Genomic DNA, 21,753 nt, shown 5'->3' on the forward strand with positions numbered 1-21,753 from the left:
GAAGACACCACAGTGCAAAGTTCATATCCCCGCTTTTCTGGAGAATTACAAAACAGACCCATCTACAAAATGAAGCCACCGGAGGCTGCTTTCAGCTCTAACTTTCTGTGCTTTTCAGTTGTGACTTTTCATTGATGTGCAAGTAAGAATTCTGGCCTCTTGTGTCAGTGGACTTTGGTCGCATGGGTAGATGTGTTTGTTAAGGGTCATTGGTAAATGCCAGAAGAGACCAGAACAACAGGATGCCAAGTAACATTAAAACTTCATTGAGCCTATAAAATTCTATCTGGCAGGCTGAGATCTCTCTCTCTCTCTCGCTCTCTCGCTCTCTCATGCGCACACGCGCGCGCGCACACACACGCACACACAAAGAATGCACACCCTAACAAACAGGTACACAAATAACTGCAGGCAGAATCCATTTAAACAATTTAAACAATGTTTCTTATGTCAATAAGACTCGCAAGAAAAAAAGTAATAATCTGATTTTGGTTGCTATTGTTAAATTTAAGGTCAAGAATCTACCATGCTGCCGATTAATTTTGCACTGCTTAATGGCAGCTCTAGCACGGGACTGTTTTTAAGTAAAAGTTCTATGAACATTTTTACTATACAGGTTTGCACTAAGAAACACAGGACGCTATCATCACACACATTAGTGTCTGTATCTAACCTACTTTAACAAGTAGAACTCTATCACATACTACACTACAGGGTCGGTCATTTCATACTGTACAGAAACATATGCAGATATCACTTGCAAAATTAATTTGAATATGGCATAGCCTAAAATTGCGAGGGTAAAGTCTATTTGAAATGTAGCATTCTTAATGCAACATTTCTGTGGTGTGTATATGTGTGTGTGTGTTTCTCCAAGAGAAACAGAAATTAGGTCAGACATGCATTATGGCAGCCTGGGAGAGTCTGAGAAATTGACACTAACCCAACAGTATATTACATAATAGAGGAGAGTATTCAGCTAATATGATGCCTAAATTATTAATACCAAATAAATCCTAGATTATTTGTTGTATAATGCCCAATAGCTTACACAATAAAATGGCATTTTAACCTAATTTCTATTTTGAGCTTTCAAATACATTTCCTAAAGGTCTTATGATAAATTTGAAAAATTTGAAAAATCAGAGCTCCTAATTTTATGTTGAATTCTCATGCCAATTAGCAGTATTAGTTTTGTATTCTAGTCATTATGTTTTTGTTTTATTTCACATTAATTCCATCACTTTTATATGCATGTTTTGTGTTGCTTGAAGATAACAGGTAGCATGTAAATAAATTAAATTATCTTGACCTCACAGGGCTATTTTCTAGCCTTGCTTTTTAGAATTAGCCCTGCTTCTCTTTCCTTCGCTTCCCCCCACCCTCCTCACCATTTTCAGGGATTCAGTGGAACACAAAAACAGTTACATTTATAAGTGGAGTCCTTGCCACATACCACTTGCTTCATGAATTCCATAAAATAAGTTAGATGAGAACTGTAAAGCTCATAGCTATTTCTGAATGCACATGCACCCAGGGATAGGAATTTATCACTTACATCTAGCAGAGCTTTCTTCATGAGCATCTAGAGACCGTTACACATTTAAGAATATTTGACAGTAGATGAAGAACTGGTCCACTTATTTTGGGAATTTGAGCTGTTGGTTTACCTTGCCACTTTTCTCAGTAAAAACATGTTAAAATACAGGAGATACTCTCTCTTACATCAATAAGAGGAAACTGGAATTCTAACTGGTTTAACTCTCATGGAAGAGCATCTTTCAAAAAAGAACCACAGACCGTCTATTAAAACGCCCGCCCAGGTTGGCCATCAGTCACAACACTCATGGCCAGCGCAAGATTCCCAAACCGGGAGAAGAGACACTGTTCTGTTACTCTCCATTTGCCTCTGACAAAATGCAGCACTCAAATACACAGAGGAGGAGCGAGTGTTGCAGGTGACGGATAGGAGATTCCTCGCTGGGTGCAGGTGCGCATGAAGTGGCCACCGCTTCAGGGACTCGACTCACCCATGCCCAATGAAGTCTTAATCCCGGGATTCTTCTGCAAAGACTCAAACACCTGAGGTAAATCAAATTAGACACACATACATACACACACAAATACACAATATTTACATTTGAAATTCTTATTTTGTGAGATGGCTTGAGGAAAATCAGCATACAGGGTTCCCGCGGGACTGGACATGTCTCATGATTTCTCAGTTTATTGCTCCCCTGTTGAGCTTTCAGTTTCATCAACATGTAGTGAGCTCTAATTACACGTGAAGAAAATGAATGTTCATGACAAAACACAACACATTGGAGACACTTGTTCAAATATTTTCTCCAAAAAAACGACCGTCCGTCTTGACTTGTTTTGTTTTGGTGCCATTCAAAATGTATAAAAAGCCTTAGCAACTAAATGAAGACTGCGTTTCAAGAAAAAGAACAACAACAAAAAAAGTAAAGAAGCCAGCAGTGCATGTCTTCACTGGATTTTTACACGGATTCGCAGGTTTAACTCTACTTGTATACATAGCATCTTTGTTTTAATCTACCGCATTTAGAGAAGATCACATTGTACGCACTTGTGCAGTTTAACGTCTAAGTAGACTATGTCTATCTTGTAACATGATTTTCAAAAATCATAAATTACAGTCCATTGAATACATGATTATGAGGATGCATGCAATCATCTTCAAAGCTGTTGCCATCAACACTCAGAACAATTCGCCTGGTATCTTGTTGAGACCTCACCTTCTGCCCTTCGTGTCTGTCTTGGGGTAAATCAAGAGGCAACCCAGAGGCCAGCGCTCAGCACCAAATGGTCAGTGTCGCTCCCCCCCATCTTCTCACCGGGATCTCATCACCAACCTGCTCAACCCCTAAGTTGGCACCCACCAGAGACTTCCCTGCAGCTGTCTTCAGCCACAGGAAATCACAGTGAAGCGCTTAGAGATGCAAGACATGTTGTGGAGCACGATGCCGAGGAGGAAGACCAAGACGCAGGCCACCAAGATGACAGTGCACACCCCCGACCAGGTGGAGCTTTTCACCACGCCCCGCCTGTCCTGCTCCTCCTCTGCCGCCTCCTGGGGAGCCCCGCCTTGCAGAGGCTGCTGTTCAGCAGGGATGGTCACCACGGTGACGGACTTCTGCTGGCTCCCGGGCAGCAGGCGGCAGCCCATGTCTCCGGGCAGCAGCGCGCGCTCCTTGGAGATGGGCAGGGGCAGCATGTAGCACCCATTGCTGGGAAGTTTGATGAAGACCGGGGTGTGCTCGGAAGTGTGTGGGATGGCAATGACAGCCAGGACCTCTGGGTCGTCCGGGAGCTGTGACACGGAGAAGCCGGGGGGCAGCTTGGTGACACCACGGCACCAGGGGCACCGCACGTCCTTCTGGCTGGTCCTCATCTGCTGGAGGCACACTGAACAGCAGGTGTGCTTGCAATCCAGCAACTTGGGCCTGCGCCGGGGGCTGTAGTAATTGAAACAGATCTGACATTCCAGCAGGGAGTCCTGGGACAGCGTCTCCATGGTAGACCTTGAGCAGGAAGGTCAAGGCCAAGGTGAGGGGGAAGGAGCTGCTTCTCAGAGGCCGCCGCTCTGCGTCTTTGCAGTGCAGGTGATGGGGAGCTCACAGGCATCCAGTACTCATAGGTGTGTTCATTTCTGAGAGAGACAAATAATGTAAATAATATTAATTATTTCAAAGACGTTGAGATGTCAACATATCTAATGGATTTATACTGTTGCTCAGAAGTCTTGACATTGGGCCAAAAGCCTAAAAATTTACCACTCTTGACACTATAGGAGTCCAATAATGCCCAGTGAAAGGTGAATGAGAGTTGTTTCAGAGAGCACGTCACGCCAAATACTTTGTTCATTTCCAAAAAAAATGAACACCTCCCACAGGTGTAGATGATGCATCCATATTTCACAAAGAGGGAATCTTTTTGTTTCTGTTTTGTACATTTCAGCAAACTCTGGGTCATCCTTCTAAAATATACTGGAGAAACTCTCCTGCTTCCAATAAGTACGTAGCATTTCCTAGAAGTAAATTTCTCTCCTCAGATCGTCTGACCTTTTTTCCTGACTCTACTTACCCACTTGCAAGCCTTAATTGCAAGATTTAGGCAACCTCACAAGCCTAGGTACTTCTGGTAACTAGCTTGCTCTGTTTACATACATGAGTTAGAATTGTTCTTCTCTCACAGAGATTAAAGTCACACTACAGAAGAAGCATGTGAAGGCATGTTTTATTTTTCCCACCAAGTCATTTGAAGAGAACGAAACAAAAACCCCAAACAACAACAAAACCAGAAGCAGCAGTGAACCTTAAGGCGGGGTGGATCACAAAGGCACACTCATCACAAAGGCATCCCTGACAATTTCCAGTTAGTTTTTTTGTTTCATTACTACTTAGCTTTGCACCAAGTAACATGACTAAAAGCAAGTTCAGTTGACCCTTGAACAACACAGGTTTGAACCACATGGACCCACTCAAGTACAAATTTTTTGAATAGATACCATCAGCCCTTTCTATGAGTGGATTCTGTATCTGTGACCAAATGACATCAAAAATACAGTGTTCTGAGGATGCAAAGCCCCCATATACCAAGGGCTGTCTTTTCATATTCTTGGGTTTTACAGCACCGACTGTGGGCCTTGAGTATTTGTAGATTTTGGTATACATGGGAGTCCTGGAACCAATGCCCTCAGATAGAGGGATGACTGAACCATTAATTCAGTAATCGAAATCAAATATTCTACAGTAAAAGGTTGTCAGGGAGGACCAGCAAGCATTCCTCATTGTAAAAATTAAAAAAAAAAAAAAATAGTGTTAGCATCCTGGTATGGGGGGAAGCAAAGAAACTTAGTTCAACTTCACTGAAGTTTGGGAACCCCCTCTAATGCTCCACTGGCATTTCAACAAGGCTGCCTGACTCCATTTCCCATTGAAAGCATCCAAATTATGTGTTCCTGGATGGAGCCATGATGATTCTAGAAAGAACAACTCAACCACTATTGCAGAAAAAATTGCTAGTCCTAGAACCCCACCAATACCTAGAGATGGGAGCTAAAGCAAATAGATAAGCTCCGTCACATTTTTCTTAAAAGTGACCCTTCTTTTTTCTTTCTAATTTCCTTTGTGAAACTAAGAAAGCACTGTCCCCCCACCCCCCCACTCCATGATATATAATGTGTTAACAATCAAAATTAAGAATGCAGCAAAAGCCAACCTGGCCAACATGGGGGCTCAGATTGCAATCCCAGCAATTTGGGAGGCCAAGGAGGGAAAATTGTTTGAAGTCAGGAGTTCGAGACCAGCCTGGGCAACATGGTGAAACCCCATCTCTACAAAAAATACAAAAACTAGCCAGGCATGGTGGCAAGCGCCTCTAGTTCCAGCTACTCAGCAGGCTGAGGTGGGAGTATCGCCTGAGCCTAGGAGGTTGAGGCTGCAGTGAGCCGTGTTTACACCACTGCACTCCAGCCTGGATGACAGAGTGAGACCCTGTCTCAAACAAACAAAAAANAAAAAAAAAAAAAAAAAAAAAAAAAAAAAAAAAAGAAAAAGCAAACCAGTTCAAAGACAAAGATAATCACTGTTAAAAACTAGTAACAATCAAAAGATTAACATACTTTAAATATGTTAGTTATATTAAAAGCACTTAAGTTACTGAAGGTGAAATACAGTAATGTGGCATTCAGAAAGATCCTATCAGGATCAACTACATAGCTAATTCACTAATTCAAGAAATATTTATGGAAAATCTATTATGCACAAAGCACAATGCTAAGTATTGTAGGATATAAATCAGACCCACATTCTACCCAAAAACAAAGTCAGGTAAGAAGGAACACGTGGATATATTTTTTCTTTCATTCTAGTAGTCATTCAAATTTTCATTGAATATCTACTATGTGTCAAGCACGATGTTTCTTTTTGTCCCTTGTAACTAAGATCTTATCACTGCCCATAAGAAAGTCTCGGCTTAGAGATGGAAGTGCTGAGTACTTAAATAATTGTAATGAAGGAATCCGGGGCAGTTTAGTGAAAAATCTGGATTTTGGAATTAGACACATAAAATCAGGGGACAGGCTATTTTCAGGTTATGAAATCAGCATGAGCAAAGGAAAGAAGGTGGGCAATTACAGAATATTTCATATTCTACCTGGACACTGGCTAGAGGATTGTTTCTAATACTAGAGTAACTTAGAGAAGCCTTCTTTAAGAATTTGATCATTTTAGCTTTTAAGGTCTCTGATACAGATGCCTATTTTTTTTTTTAAGACAGTGTAATGGCGTGATCTCAGCTCACTGAAACCACCACCTCCTGGGTTCAAGGGATTCACTCCCTCAGCCTCCTGAGTAGCTGGGTCTACAGGCATGTGCCACCACGCCTGGCTAATTTTTTATATTTTAGTAGAGATGGGTTTTACCACGTTGGCCAGGATAGTCTCGATCTCTTGACCTCGTGATCTGCCCACCTCAGCCTCCCAAACTGCTGAGGTTATAAGCGTGAGCCATTGCGCCCGGCCACAGATGCCTCTTAAAGAAATAAAACTCTCAAAGAACCTGTAAGCACTCTCCCCAGGCCCAACCAGGAATAGCAGATCCCACAGGGAATGAGGAAATGACATTAGTCAGGCTGAGGCCACAGATTGCGGACCTGGATTGTGGGCAGCCCCCAGTGCCAGGCCAAGGATTCAGGACTTTAGAGTGAGCAATGGGAAAACACCAGAAAGGTTAAGAGTAGCAAAATGATTCATTGAGGGAAGGCTGGAAAGACCTACTGGGAGGCTATTACAACATTAGGCAAGAGTTAATGAGTAGCTGAAATGAATAGTGGTGATTAGCAGGGAATGATGAGATGTGAGGAGAGGTTCACAGAATTCCAGCAGGATCTTGCAGGGTATTACAATGAGGATGCACAGGAAAAGAAGCCAAAAATGGAGCCTTGAGAGGAGGGTAGCATCATTAAGAGAAATGGGGATCACGAAGAGAAATACAGTGAGTTCTGTTCAGGCCATATTCCATTGCAGGTGCTTGGAAGGTATTTAAGTTATGCAGGAATATTAAAGAGTCAAAGAGAAAGCTAGGCACAGTGGCTCATGACTGTAACCTCAGCACTTTGGGGAGCCAAGGCAGGTGGATCACTTGAGGCCAGGAGTTCGAGATCAGACTGGCCAACATAGCGAGACTCTGTTTCTACTAAAAATAAAAAAATTAGCTGGGTGTGGTGGTGCACATCTGTAATCCCAGCTACTCAGGAGGCTGAGACAGGAGAATCGCTTAAACCTGGGAGGCAGAGATTGCAGTGAGCCAAGATCATGCCATTGCACTCCAGCCTGGATGACAGAGTGAGATGTCGTCTCAAAAAAAAAAAAAAAAAAAAAAGAGAGTCAGAGAAGCTGACTGATTGACTGAGTTGCAGAGGAAAGTCAGGCCAGGACCTACAAGATTGGGTGGCGTCCACAGAGAAGCAAGATAATCCAGAGATAGACAAAATGAAAAGGAGAGAACCCCCTGGGGAGTAGTTGTTCTTAAACCTGGCATAAAGGCCGGGGCAGGAATAGAAGGAGATCCATCAATGGATCCCAGCACCCAGCAAAAGACTCCGAGCAGCCCACGGTCACAGGGAGTGAGTGCTGAGAAAAGACCTCGGAGTTTGGTGACTGGGAGGTTGCTATTATTTTTAAGAGTAGGATCAGCAGAGTATGAGGGGTTCAATAGAGTAGGAAGTAAATGGGGTAGAGAGTAGCTGAGAGGGAGGAGAATCTAGACACACTTATTATTTTTTGAACAGAGGAATTTGAGCAAAGAGGAGCCGTGAAGGTTAAGTCAAGGTGCTCAAAGCCAGAGGATCTGGTCTGTGCTGCCCACGTGGTGACCACCAGCCACAGGTGCAAGGGGAAGTTAGTATGCAGACAGCTTAGAAAGGGGAAAATGTGTGAGCTGCTGCAGCAGGGACTGAAGAATGGAAGCAGAAACCCCCAGGGTGTTCACGAGTAGGACAAAATTCTTCCATAATTTTATACTCAAGGTAATACATTTTTTTTTTTCTTAAAACAAAACAAAATCCAGGGTTTGTTGGTGAATCCTGCTCTATCTCTCTTCAGTGTTAAGTGCACACACAGAGCTCAGGCGAGAATGCGGTTGACTCTAGGGAGATGTGGCTATGCCTGTGGGGACGGACTGATCACTTTGAGATACAGGTGGGCAGAAACAACAAAACTGAGGCAGGATATGAAAATTTACAGACTCCTGCAATTTTATGAATTTGGAGAGACTTTTCCTTAACAACTGCACCCAGGACAAACACCCTCAAGGTAAATGAGGGTGGGGACAAAAATGTTTCATGACATCATATCAAAACAGTGACCATTAATTTACATATTAACCTTCTTTCCTTCCATATTACTTACCTTAATTTCTGTATAACAATGTGTGAGGCAGCTTAGCAAAGTGGGAAGAACAGAGGTTTGGGCCTCAAAGAACCTTGAGTTCAAAGCCTATCTATGTCACTAACCACTTGTGACACCGGAACAGTCATTTATTTACCTTCTCTCTGAGCCTGCTTTCTCCCTGGCCAAGCAGGGATGATGCAGTTGTGGCTGAAGGTCAAATGAGCTCAGGGGATCCACATACTTCCACGCAGTGAAAGGTTCACAGAAGACTGTCTGTTCTCCGCATCCTCACCACTCAGTATAGTGATCTGTGCTGAGGCACAGATCCACCCAGAGGCACTTCCTGGCTATCAAAGAGCTGCCACTTGGAACAGCTTGGGAGGAGGCTTGCAAGTGTTCTTCCTGGCCCTACCCCAAAATCTGCACACCATCATTTGTCAACAAAAACCAATATGCAATTTTATTCATGAATTTATGTTCCAAGTAATGTTCCCTTAATTTGTGTTAAGCTCCCTTAAAATCAGATTTTCCTATTAAACTTCCAACGCTATCCAAGTAAGTTCTGGGCCTTACAATTCAAGCTGAACACAAAAACAGAATGGGAAAACAGTTCCTCTTTTCCACGCTCAGCCTCTTAAGCCATTCTGACAGCAGCCTCTCTGATTTATGCACCGATTTGTTCTACATGAAGCCACCCTGTTCTGCATTCCAGTTTATTTTCTGGAGGATAATTAGTAATGATGATGATTCGTTAGGTAAAGAGAAGAAAATTTATGAGGCTATGGACCGAAGCTAATGATGAATCATTCTTTCCCCCTTTCATCATAAAGTCTAAAGATGTGAGTCAACTATTGAAGAAAGAATAAAGAATGGTAACAAAGTCCATATAGGCCAGAAAAGAAATTCAGAGTTCCCTGTCAAGTGTGTTACAATAAACACATATCAGTGATTACTTTAGGGTAGTGGTCTCCAACCCCCAGGCCACGGACAGGTACCGTGTCTATGGCCTGTAAGGAACTAGCTGCCCAGCAGAAGCAGCTGGTGAGCGATCATGACCGCCTGAGCTCTACCTCCCATCAGATCAGCCATGGCATTAGATTCTCAAAGGAGCACGAACTCTATTGTGAACTTCCCACGTGAGGGATATAGGTTGTCCACGCCTTATGAGAATCTAACGAATGCCTGATGATCTGAGGTAGAACAGTTTCATCCTGAAGCCATTGCTCCCCACCCATCCGTCCTGTGGACATATTGTCTTCCACAAAACCGATCTCTGGCGCCAAAAAGGTTGGGGGCTGCTGCTTCAGAGACCTGCGTTTGGCGTTGTTTTCCTTACAGGAAGAGCAAGATGTGATGCTCCGATAAAATACGCATTATGTTTTAAAAGGAAAGAGTACTTCGGCAGAATGCATAAGAACAAGTATATAAGAAAATACATGAGAACAATTTTTAAATGTCACTACAATTTATTTGAAAAAAACTTTTAGTCAAGATCAAAGAGAAAAACAGACCACAATGAAAATAGCGGCTCAGGGAAGGTATTCTCAAAAAACAGATGGCTCCCAAGATAGAACTTATTTCAAACATATCTTCATAAAACTGTACATAGTTACATGACTAATATCAATTGAACAATCTATAGACAAACAAATGGGGTGTTTGTGTTGTCGTTGTTATTTTCAGGCCATAGATATTTGGTGCTTTTGGAGGTCCTTACAATAACAATGTATTTTTACAAAATAAAAATTTCTTTTTAAAAACTGTACATAATTTTATGAATCTTTTGAAAAGCCACGGGTGTGGCAAAGTGTGCCCTTTAATTTGGTAAGTGGTAAAATAGCAAAGATCTCCAACACTGAATTTTTACAATCACAGTTGGTTTTAGAATTCCAGGCATATGAGCCCAAGGATAAAACAGCCAGCGAAGTAGATAATCCAGATAGTTTTACTCTGCTTACACTCTTAAGAATCTTCATACGTTCTGCGACAGTGGGATTAATTATGAAGCCTCTCTGTGGAACTGTGGCCTGAACTGATATTGATTATATCTGGCTGACCTTGAATTGTTCCATTTGATAGTCTCTATGAGAACCTTCAATTCAGCACTTGTGTTGAGAAAAAACTCAAATGCAGAAACTAATGCGCACTACATTGCTTTTCTTTTCCTGTTGAAATAGCACATCTTTCTGAGACAGGCCATCTACTTAAATCTTCAACAAAATATAAATATTTGAAACGGGATTAAACAAAATAATCACAATTCCATTTCATCTGGCATTTCAGCTGGCTTGCCAGCCACTCAGTTATATTGGATCTTAGCAAACACTCCAATTAGTGGCAAGGATGGGTATGCCCGGTGACAGATGTGTCATTGATTTTTGTCCTCTGGTAGCAAAGAGCAATCCTTTCAGAACACAACTGCTGCATACATGTGTAGTCCAATTGATGTAACTACAGTCGTTGTCTTAATGGAGCAGGACTTTGACAAATCTCAACTGAGAATTCCATTGGCTCAAGCCCTAACATTTGCACAGTTTCTTTCTATGAGCATCCTGGTTTGCTGTATTTGATGGAGCAAAGAATCCAGAAAGTGAAAACTGTCATTTAAACATGTTGTTTTCATTTTGTTTTGTTTGTTTTCACCCAGGATGAAATGCAGTGACGCAATCCAGGCTCACCACAACCTCCACTTCCTGGGTTCAAGCAATTCTCCTGCCTCAGCCTCCTGAGTAGCTGGGACTACAGGTGTGTATCACAACATCTGGCTAATTTTTTTTTCGTATTTTTAGTAGAGATGGGGTTTCGCCATGTTGGCCAGGGCGGTCTCAAACTCCTGACCTCAAGTGATCTGCCCGTCTCAGCTTCCCACAGTGCTGGGATTATAGGCATGGGCCACCACGCCAGCCCTTTGTTTATTTAAACATCTTAAATTTAATTGTAGTTATTTAAACATCTTAAGTAACCAAAGGAATAGGGCAGGGGATGCTGACAGTGCTAGCGGGCATCTGGCCGAGGTGGCAGAAGCAAGCAGGGTGGGACAGAGAGGATAACTGTGGTTGAAATGGATGAAAGCAGCTCACCATCTAGACGGCCAAGGTCACCCCAGGGACTCACCACACAACTGAAGGCCTGGCCCTGCCAGCATAGCCCACTGGGACAACTGTGGGCCCAATTGTCCTGGCTTGTCCTCAGTTATATTGGATCTAGGTGCTGTCCCTGTCTGGATGTGCCATAGAGGCAAGGGCATGCTATGCCAGGGGGCTCTGGTAGGGCACGTGCCAATTCTGTCACTGCAAAACTCAACTAACCAAGCGTCATAGTCACCAGAGAGTACTTACCCAGCCCCAGGTGCATTTCATTTAAGTCAAGTTAATAAACGATGAATAAATTTGACCTCTCCACAGTTCGGTGATGCATATTTAAAATCAAAGTATATTGGAATCAAGACATTTTTAAGAATTAAAGCCACATGTCAGTATTGCAATGAGTGATGATGACTGCTGGTTTTTGTTTGGATATCTGCCAATCATTACTATTTGGAATGAGGAGATCAGAATTCTAGCTTTTATTCTGTACTTACAAAGATAGGTTACCTTAAGCAAATAACCTCTAGATGAGCCTCCTATTTCCTCCCCTGAAAAATCTGGACACTGGACTAGACAGTCCCCTAAAGTACCTTCTAGTAAAAATATTCTATGACCTAAATAACTGCTGAAAACACTGCTAGGTTTCCAACCGCATGACAGTACTGCCAGGCTGCTTGTTCTATGCTTCTCATGCCTGACAGATCACTTACAAATATTATGTAAGTGATCCGGCATAAATCTGGCAAGAATGCACATGTATGTGAGATGGGGGAGGGGGCATCTAAATTACTTACACAGAAAGCAACTTAGAAAGTTCTCCCTTTATGCCTTCAACTTAATGAATGCATCGAGCTAGAGCTCACACCCTAACAGAAAAAGCTACAACTTCAATTTTTTTTTTTTTTTTTTTTTTTTTTAGCAACTATCAATAGAAAAACTCCTTCAAGTCTAATCAGTATCCTTTCCAGATCAAGAAAGATATTCCTATTACCCAAACTTGTTACCGGATGAAGAGGGTCCCAGCTCTACCTTGAAAAGAAGCTGCACAGCTTTCTGGCTTGTGCAGGAAGCCAAGGTCAACTCCAGCATTCATCAAACACACGGCTTTACCTTCATTTGCTCTGATCACTGAGTGACCGTCAAGAAAAAGTTGCTCATGGTCATTAAGGCAGGAAAGAGCTAGAAATGACTGTCAGGAGATCCCCAGGCTCCCTGGAAAGAGAGAGTGATAAAAGATGCCGACGGACAGACAGACAGGCAGGCAGGCAGGCAGAGCAAATAAAGATGATCAATTACCCTGAGGGCTGTAATTCTGAATAGAGTTGAAATAACTGACAAATCAAGCACACAGGTAAAACCAATGAGATGGAAAAACAAAAATCCTACTAAGTCTCACCAGCAGCCAGATAGTACAAAGCATATAGTGGTAGGTAAGCAGATATTTATTGTGAACTCACCTTAGGTACTATTCAAGGCACTGGGGGTGCCATGGCAAACAAGAGGCCTACCCTCAAGGAGCCTGGATGTACAACCAGAAGGAAAGAACCATATAAAGAGAGTCATGGGAAAGAGAAGTATAGACAGAGGACTGGAATGAAACTCTTCTTCAACTGAGCATGTATATCCAATTGATCGCATATAGGGATTAAGCAGAACTACTAAACAGAACTATCATTGCCTCTCAGAGCCAGAAAGGACATTTGGACTTAAGGAGCCAACAGTCTGGCCCACTGTTCTTTCCACTCCAGAGATACTGGAGAGAGATGAAAACTCAGGCGAAGGACAGTGACACTTCCTCTATTTGATTAAGCATCACAACGGTCCCTGTCAGCATCATACAGGCAGACTCCAACCACAGACCTCAAGAGATGCAAGATATTAAGATGGTAACTTAAGGTCTGGAGACAGCTGCAGACCAGGGAAGCACGCAAAGTCATCACTGGAGGTTAAGGGTTTGAGGACTGGGGGGTATGCATTAGGGCTGCAAGGGCCTCCAAGTAGACAAGCTCCCTTGGAGAGCAAAGGCCTCTCTCTGCTACAGGCCTCCAGGGCCCCTACTCTTTATGTTCAAGATAACAGGGCCCCCAAAGGCCCAGAGAAACTTCCCATGTACAAATTCACATTTCAATAAAATGAAATACACAGTTTCCCTACTCCTAATTATTTTTTTTATCAATCACAAATTCCAGAACAAATTGAAATCTTAAGTCAATCTGTTGTTTTTTTTAAATATTTTCCCTCATATTTTATTTATGTCAGGGACCCACAACCTTTTCCTGGAAAGAGGCAGGTAGTATACCCAGCTTCTAGCTTTGCGGACCCTACAGTCTCTTTCACAGATACTCAACTCTGCCATCAAAGTGTGAAAGCAGTCATAGACAGTATCTCAAGGAATGGGCAAGGCTATGTTCTGTGGGGACCCACTGGAAACCCCAGAGTTGGTATAAAGACTATTTTAAGCTGAAGGCATTTGAGACTCATAGATGCAGAAAGACTTGTGAAGCATCCCTTATCAGAATAAAAGCAGAAACTTCTGAGAAATGAGAACTGCCATAAACAAAGATAAACCCACATAAATCCCCTCTCCAGGGTAGTTTCATGACCACAAAGAAGACAGAAAGATGGCTCACACACTCAAACACACACCTTATCACAAACACTCTTATCTCCCGATTGAACTCCTAAAAATCCATTTGCCTTTCACAAAGATACCTATTTGTTCTTCCCATGGTGGCCTTTCCCAGCCCCTCCCTTTCCCTGGCTAAGTTAGGTATGTAATCCTTAAATTCATTTGGGCACATGTTGTATGCATACATAAACGTTTTCTCCTCTTAACATGTTTTTGGTGACCTCCATTTGCATGCCCCTGACACTGAACCTAAAGCAAGAACTTTTCTTCCCAACAGTTTGAATAAAACTGCATTTACAAAAACAGGCTATTATTTGTTGACCTCAGATCTGTATCATTTCCTATTAGCCCTTCCCTGAATCTCTCAAATTTAGTATATTACTCTGGAGACACCTACCTCGAAATCAGCTTGTTGCTCTAACAGTAGTTACCTTACCTGAGTTTTCTGTCAAGCTCCAGAATGCAAAATGTTTTCAAAATTATTGTGTATTCTATTTTGGAGATAGGCCTACAGATGTAATTTTGTTTTTAAATAACTGTTTCCAGACAACCAGAAAGAGCTGAGCAAAGAACGTAAACAATAGCCATCATTTGCCATTAGTGACAGCATATAGGAAAGGGTCCTAACGTTCTTTATCCTTTCAAATATGGATCTATTATTTCAACACTATGGGCGATGATACCAGAAGTCATCATGATAGCTCCAAGTTAAAGGTAACTCCTTATCTGATGGAACGTCACAAAGACATGATGATAAATTCCTCCTTAGAGTCTGAACTTTGGCCATAATCCCTGTGTTCCTTTGCATAGCCATAGCAGGCCACAAAGTAGCTGAATAAATTTCAATTTGGCCGGTTAATCTTCCTCTCCACAGCAGTATCGTATGGTGGTTCACCTTGACCATCAAGAAGGGACACTGAATAAACTCCCCAAACACATTCAGCATTCCTTCAAAGTACTAAAGAACATATATGATTTACGACAAGTAGAGCTTTATTAATTTGAGGTACTCTAAGGCTGGAAGGAGAAGGAGGGAGGGCAAATCTTGGCTCAATGAAAAAAACAAAAACCTACCTAATTGTTAAGGCCCATTTACTTTTCACACATTAAAAAATATATATTTCTTTAAATTTCTTCAAATTACCCAAAGAACATTCTATATTAACTTTTGAAAAGAATGGTAAAGTAAAAGCCCAGTGGGTTTTATAGATATCTCTTTAAATAAGTCTATTCAAAAGCCATTCATAACATTATCTTCTTTGAGCAGAGTGTTTATTGCTGCAATTTCTCTACCTACCCTCAATATTGATGATTCATCGCACGAATTAAGCCTTACACTGAAGTTGCAAAGAATTCCTAAAGGCATTGGTACTAAAATTAAGCACTACAGGGAGTCAGCTGTCAGTCTGCTCATTACTTCTGCTTTTTCTTACTTCCAGCTGCAGTAACTCAATGAGAGCTGATTTTCCATTTAGGCAAGGTAAGAAGGCAAGAAAAAAGTACATACCTTGAAACTAGATATGGAACAGCTCTGCAATCCAGCACCATCCATCACTAATCCATCTTTTCTAACCCCGTGAAAAATCCAGATTTCTCCTCTTGCCTTTTTAAATTTATTTTGAAGTCAACTTTCAGGCAAAGTGTATCAGCAATAAAATGCACATATTTTCAGTGTACAGCTCAACCAGTTTTGACAAATGTACTCACCTGTGTAACCACTATGCCAATCAAGATATTTCCGCCACCCTAAAAGGTTTCCTTGTGCCTCGTGCAGCTCATCCAACTGCCCCTTTCTCTGCCACTAATGGCCACTGCTCTGCCTTCCAGATAATTTGAATGTGTTTTTCCTATCTTCCTTTCTTTTATATGAGATGGGTTCTTGCTATGCTGCCCAAGCTAGGGTGCAGTGACTATTCACAAGCATGATCATAGCTCATTGCGTCCTTGAACTCCTGGTCTCAAGCAATCTTCCTGCCTTAGCCTCCCAAGTAGCTGGGACTACAGATGCACACCACCATGCCCAGCTACTTTTCCAAAAAGTTTTTTTTTGTAGAGATGGGATCTTGTCATGTTGCCCAGGCTGGAGTGCAGTGACACAATCATAGCTCACTGCAGCCACCAACTCCTGGCCTCGAGAGGTCCTTCCACCCCAGCCTCCAGAGTAGCTGGGACTACAGGTGTACACCACCGCACTGGCAATTTTGTATATATAAAACCCAATCCGTGGGTATTGGTTTAGAAAAATAAAGTGGTAATATTCTCAGTGTACTTTAGTGTGTTTTTAGACACAAAGTTTTTATCTAACTTCATATTCATATTTCCCAAACAAAGCCCTAGAGTAACAAATAACTACTATTAATTCAGGCACATTCAAATATATACTGAGTATAAGGGGAATCTAAAGAGAAAAAGATAGGGCCCTCTGCTGCTAAAGCCAGTGGAGAATACAAAGAGCCACGCCAGACATGAAGAAACTGCAGTCGTGTGATTGATCTGGGCTTCGCGCGGGATTACCAGGTGGAACTGGAAGAAGAACCTATGTGAGTCTTGGCAGCCAGGAAGGATATTTCAAGAAAAAGCACCATTTCAATTTCAAGGTTGGGGACTCAGCAGACACAAAGGCACTGAGACCAAGACGAGGCGAGGCAGTGCCCAGGGTGGTTACGGACGGACGGGGACCAGAGCCTGGGACCTCAGTAAGTGACTCAAATCCCCCTGCATAGACTAATGCAATGTGAAGATGGCCATGTCGAGCATGTAGAGCAGCACACGGCAGGTGGTTTGGCTCTTCTCATGGCCAATATCACTGTAAGGGGAGGCGGGAAGGAGACGAAGGACACGGCCTGGAGGCCGGGCACGCCCAGCGGGTGTGCAGTGTGACAGTCCTCACGATGACTAATCAGCCCGGCTGAAGGAGGCACAGATCCAGAAACGGGGTTAAGGCCCACTCTGCTGGCCCCAGCGCTCTAAAGCAGGGGTGGTCCCAAGGACCAGAGTGGCTGTCCCTGCAGCTGGGATGGGCCAGGTCACTAGGGGGCAGCAGAGGCAGAGAGCAAAACCAGGCCCAGGGAGAGACGGAGGGAGAGGGAGGAGTGGGAAGGTGGGGGAGGTGAGGGAAGTGGGGAGGGAGAGGGGAGGGGAAAGGGGGGAGGTTGGGGGAGAAAGAAAGAAAGAGAGCGAGCCGGTGCAGGGTGGGTGAAGGGGAGTGAAGAGGGAAGCACCAGGAGGTGAGGGAGAAGGGGCAGGATGTCATCCAAACCCTTCTCCTCCTCTTCCAACCCAAATCCAGTGGTGCGGACAAAGTTCAGGCCTCCAGGAGGAGCTAGAAGCAGGAATTGTGAAGACCTCAGGGGGACAAGTGTAACCCTTATAACTGCGTTATTATTGCTATTAAAGTTCTTATTAGTCATTCGAAAGTGTAAAATTCAGTGGATTTAAGTCACCATCATGTGTGGCCATCATCTCCATCTATTTCCAGAGTGTTTCTTGGTGTTTTCTTTCTTTTTTTTTTTTTTGCTTTTTTTTTGAGACGTAGTCTCACTCCGCTGCCCAGGCTGGAGTGCAGTGGTTCAATCTCGGCTCACTGCAACCTCCGCTTCCCGAGTTCCAGCGATTCTCCTGACTCAGAGTCCCGAGTAGCAGGGACTACAGGCAAACGCCACCACACCCAGCTAATGTTTTTACATTTAGTAGATGTGGGGTCTCACCATTTGACCAGGCTGGTCTCAGACACCTGACCTCAAGTTATCCACCCACCTCAGCCTCCAAAGTGCTGGGATTACAGGTATGAGCCACCTCACCCAGCCCTTTCCAGAGCTTTTTATCAACCCAGACAGAACTCCATGCTTATTCAACAACAACTCCCCATTTCTCCCACCCCCAGCCCCTGCTAACCTGTCACCTTTCTGGCTCTACGAGTTACCTGTTCCAGGTACCTCATGAGAGTGGTGGGATCGTACACTATTTGTCCTTCAACCACTGTCCTAATATTTGTCTGGTGTATTTCACTAAGCATGTTTTCAAGGTCCAGCCGTGTTGTAACATGTATTGGAATTTCCTTTTTATGGCTGAGTAATACTCAATTGTGCATTGGTTTTTCTTTTTAAGCCACTCTGGCGGCAGAGTGAGACATGAATTGGCAGGGGCTGAACTAAAAGGGAGGGGGCAAGGCTGGAATGAAGGTGGGGATGAAGGAGGAGGAAGGGGGCTTGGAGATCGGCTGGAAGTACAGAGCTGAGAGCGAGGGAGAAGCACAGGAAAGATCCCCGATTTCTCAGTGGGGCAACTGGATGGAGAGGGCATTTTTGAGAGGCATGGCTGTGACAAAGTTCAGCAAGGAGAGTGGTGTCTGAAGCTCACAGAGATGGCCAACACTCTCCTGAATCTTGAGATTTTATAACTAACAAAGTCCTGACTGCTATGTGTAATTTAGACAACTATTGGGAAACTAGATTTACCACATGATTTTATTTATGTGAAGTTATATTTTACCAGGTCTATTACTAGACAATAAAGAAATTGGTATTTCCATTAATAAGCCTTCTAGAAAGAAGCAAAGGAGGCAGAAGAGACTATGACTCACAAATATTTATGTGTACAGAGATTAAACCTTAACGGCACTTCAATTCTTCTCATCTCTGAAAAGCTGCAGCTAAGTACTTATAAGAGTTTCTGTGCACCAGGCTGGAGCTGGTCTGCAGGTCCTCAGATCGCCACTGTCTCTAGTCCACAGCCACTTCTCGCCTTGTAAATCCCTCCCTTTCTAAGCCCTGGGCTGTGATTACAGAATCAGCTCCGGGAAACGCTCAGATTCATCATCCCTTTTACTAATTATTTAGCTTGAGCTCCTTCCTCCACTCTAAATGGACACATTTTACAGACTAATGAAGCTTGCCCAGCACGGTACATGGCACACACTGGGCACCAATTTATTCAATAACGCCAGGATGAAAATGCGTCCTGCTCTCACTCACTCCCTCATTATCTCCATAACAAGAATATTCAACTTTCTAAGGAGCCAGGAACTGAAATGTGAGGTTATGGATTATTCACGCTTTTATATCCAAGACCGCACACAAAGTATTTAAGAGGTAAGAAAAAAATAACCGCTTTAGAACACAATGCTCACCTCCTACTGTCACTAAATACCCTCAAAGCAAAACAAACAAAAAATCACTGTAAATACAATTTCTATGTCAGATAGAAATCAATAATTCATTTAATCAAAAATTTTAAATGTTAACGACTTCTATTAAAAAAAAGTGTTCTGTCAAATGGTAAAACTTAAAGTCCTGTCATCAATAAGAAACAATTTACTTTCAGAGCATTTTTTAAAATTATGTAAGCTATTTCAAATGTGAATAATATTCTAAATATAGTATTTTGTGTGCATGTGTGTGTGTGTGTAGGAGTATGTGTGCCACGATCTGTAATTATACTTACACATACAGCCCAAATAAAATTCAATTCTTTTTCTTGAAACTAAGAGAGACAGTCCCTAAGCCTGGACCTGGTTTTGTTAGAGTCGTTGCAATTGTCCTTCATGACATCAAATGTATTCAGTTTTTGGGGAAGTAAAATATTCAAGTCATATTTGTGAGCTGTTGGGAGCCATTAAACATTTGAATTAATCGTGATCGACACTGAATAGTAATTTCTACCAAGGCAAAAGGATATGTTTTTGACTGGGGTGAATTCATTCTAAAGCATTTCAGATGTACGCAGTAGGAAAGTCTGTGCTGCTGTTATTCATAGTACATGGATTTTCAGTTTTGTTTTAAGTGCACATGTATATATATGTACTGCTTAACTAAAACTACTTTAAAAATAAAAATGTCTATTTTTACAATACAAGATTTTATTTGTCTTAAGCTAGTCATTTTAGTTAAAGTAATTAAGTTCCATTTGGTAAAAACTGCTATCCTAATTCAGTAAGACAAAAATATTTCCCAAATAGTCATGCATACCCTGTAGAATTAAGCCTGTTTAATCCACAAATAACTTCTTGAGTTTCGGCTTTCATTTCCTTTATGAAAAAAATTCTCAATAAGTTATCTTCCTGAGAATAGTCACAAAAAGTATTTAAAATCAATAAGTTAGTATTTTTTAATTACCTGAATTCTACCTATGAATTTAAAAAACAGCCTAATTTAACAGGCATGCATTTTACAAGCTGAAAATCATTAAAAGAGTCTTCTGGGCCAGAAAATAAAATTGACAGGATTTTAAAAGCCACCCTGTGTTTAGAGCCCACCTGTATTATTAGGGCTTACCAAATAAATAAAAAAATAAATAAATAAAAAATAAACATGCTTTCAATAACCAAATACTACTTAGATGATAATACATCTTGCCAGGCGGCATATCATGACCTTCACGCCACACAGAGCTATTGCTACAGCTTCTGCCAATGTGTTCCCATTTTATGAGTACCTATAACATGGAAAGCCTCTATCTGCTTAATTCAACATAGTTATCGAAACAGAAGAAATGGTAAGGCATATATTAACTCAGTCACCGTGCCAGTTAAGGGATGGCAGCATGCTTTGTTCCATTCCTCAGCCTGCGTCTCTCCTAAAATTCACTGACTTCTACCAACAGAGAAAAGTATTATTTCCTTGCTTTATGCATATTCCGATACTTTTCCTGGAGATGTAGCAATACTCGGAGTAAAACAACAAATACAGATTTAAATGAAGATAGATTTCTCACAAATCATTAGCTGATGTAGGTCGCAAGAATCAGATTAAATTGGTTTATTGAGACAGCCAGTCTATTTCAGAAAATAATTCTCTAACTCATGCTCTCAAGTTATTGAGTAACTTAAAATAAAACAGGGTCAAATTTAACCTACATTAGAAAGAGGGTGGAGGCAGCAAAGCTTCAAAGAAATCAGAATTTAAGGTGATTCACGATGCCCCACTGCTACAGCTGCAAATCCAATTCCGGCTTCCACCAAGAACTCCTGTCCTTCAAATGATTGTTTTAATTGTTGAAACTCCTCTGTGTTTCCCTCTAATGGAATATCAATGAAACCACAGAACCACAGACACACACGAACACGATTTCCTGAGGAAGTGATTCTAGGGCTAACACAGCTGAACACGAGGGACGTCTGTTAGTCTCGTCTGTTTTTCTTTAGCTGATGGGAGATACTACAAAAGCTCTCAGGGCCAAAGGGCCTATGCATTTTAAAAATGTCATCCATCCCTGAAGCTGGATTATAATAAGCAGATAAAGAGACAAAAGCACTGTGACAACAATTTGAAGAGATTTTTCTTTCTGTCCGTAAATCTAGAATGGGGTAATATATCACCCAGGTGACCTCTCTCAATTATGACTACTTTCATAATCTGATTGCCATTTGGGCTTTTTTTTAAAAAAAAAAAAAATGTTTTATCCACCAGATAAAATATCAGATCTGCTAAGAACATCAACTCCTTTAATTATGTGCGGTTAGCAAAAATCTAATGCAAAACTGCTTTTTTCCACAAATCAGCAAGTTGTCATTCACTCAATCATCCATGCAATGCTTTATTGAGCACCTACTATGCACCAGACACTGGAGCAAAAGATGTGGTCCATGGTTAGTTGTCCAGTCTTATTTTCGTCACGTTCTGGCT

At 42.0% G+C, this 21,753-nt stretch overlaps 1 protein-coding gene across 2 annotated transcripts in view; it reads right to left on the reverse strand.

Annotated features, from left to right (window-relative positions):
- Positions 1 to 425: 425 nt before the first annotated feature.
- The window catches only part of RNF152 (ring finger protein 152), an 80,450-nt gene continuing 59,122 nt past the window's right edge, over positions 426 to 21,753 (reverse strand). For both annotated transcript variants that reach the window (XM_017528848.2, XM_037738627.1), the window contains exon 3: positions 426 to 3,673. In XM_017528848.2, the coding sequence (XP_017384337.1) occupies positions 2,927 to 3,538 (612 nt within the window). In that variant the 5' untranslated portion in view covers positions 3,539 to 3,673 and the 3' untranslated portion in view covers positions 426 to 2,926. The remainder of the gene's footprint in view (positions 3,674 to 21,753) is intronic.

This window comes from Cebus imitator, unplaced genomic scaffold (genome assembly GCF_001604975.1).
Source record: "Cebus imitator isolate Cc_AM_T3 unplaced genomic scaffold, Cebus_imitator-1.0 Scaffold55, whole genome shotgun sequence".
In the NCBI taxonomy this organism is placed as follows: domain Eukaryota; kingdom Metazoa; phylum Chordata; class Mammalia; order Primates; family Cebidae; genus Cebus; species Cebus imitator.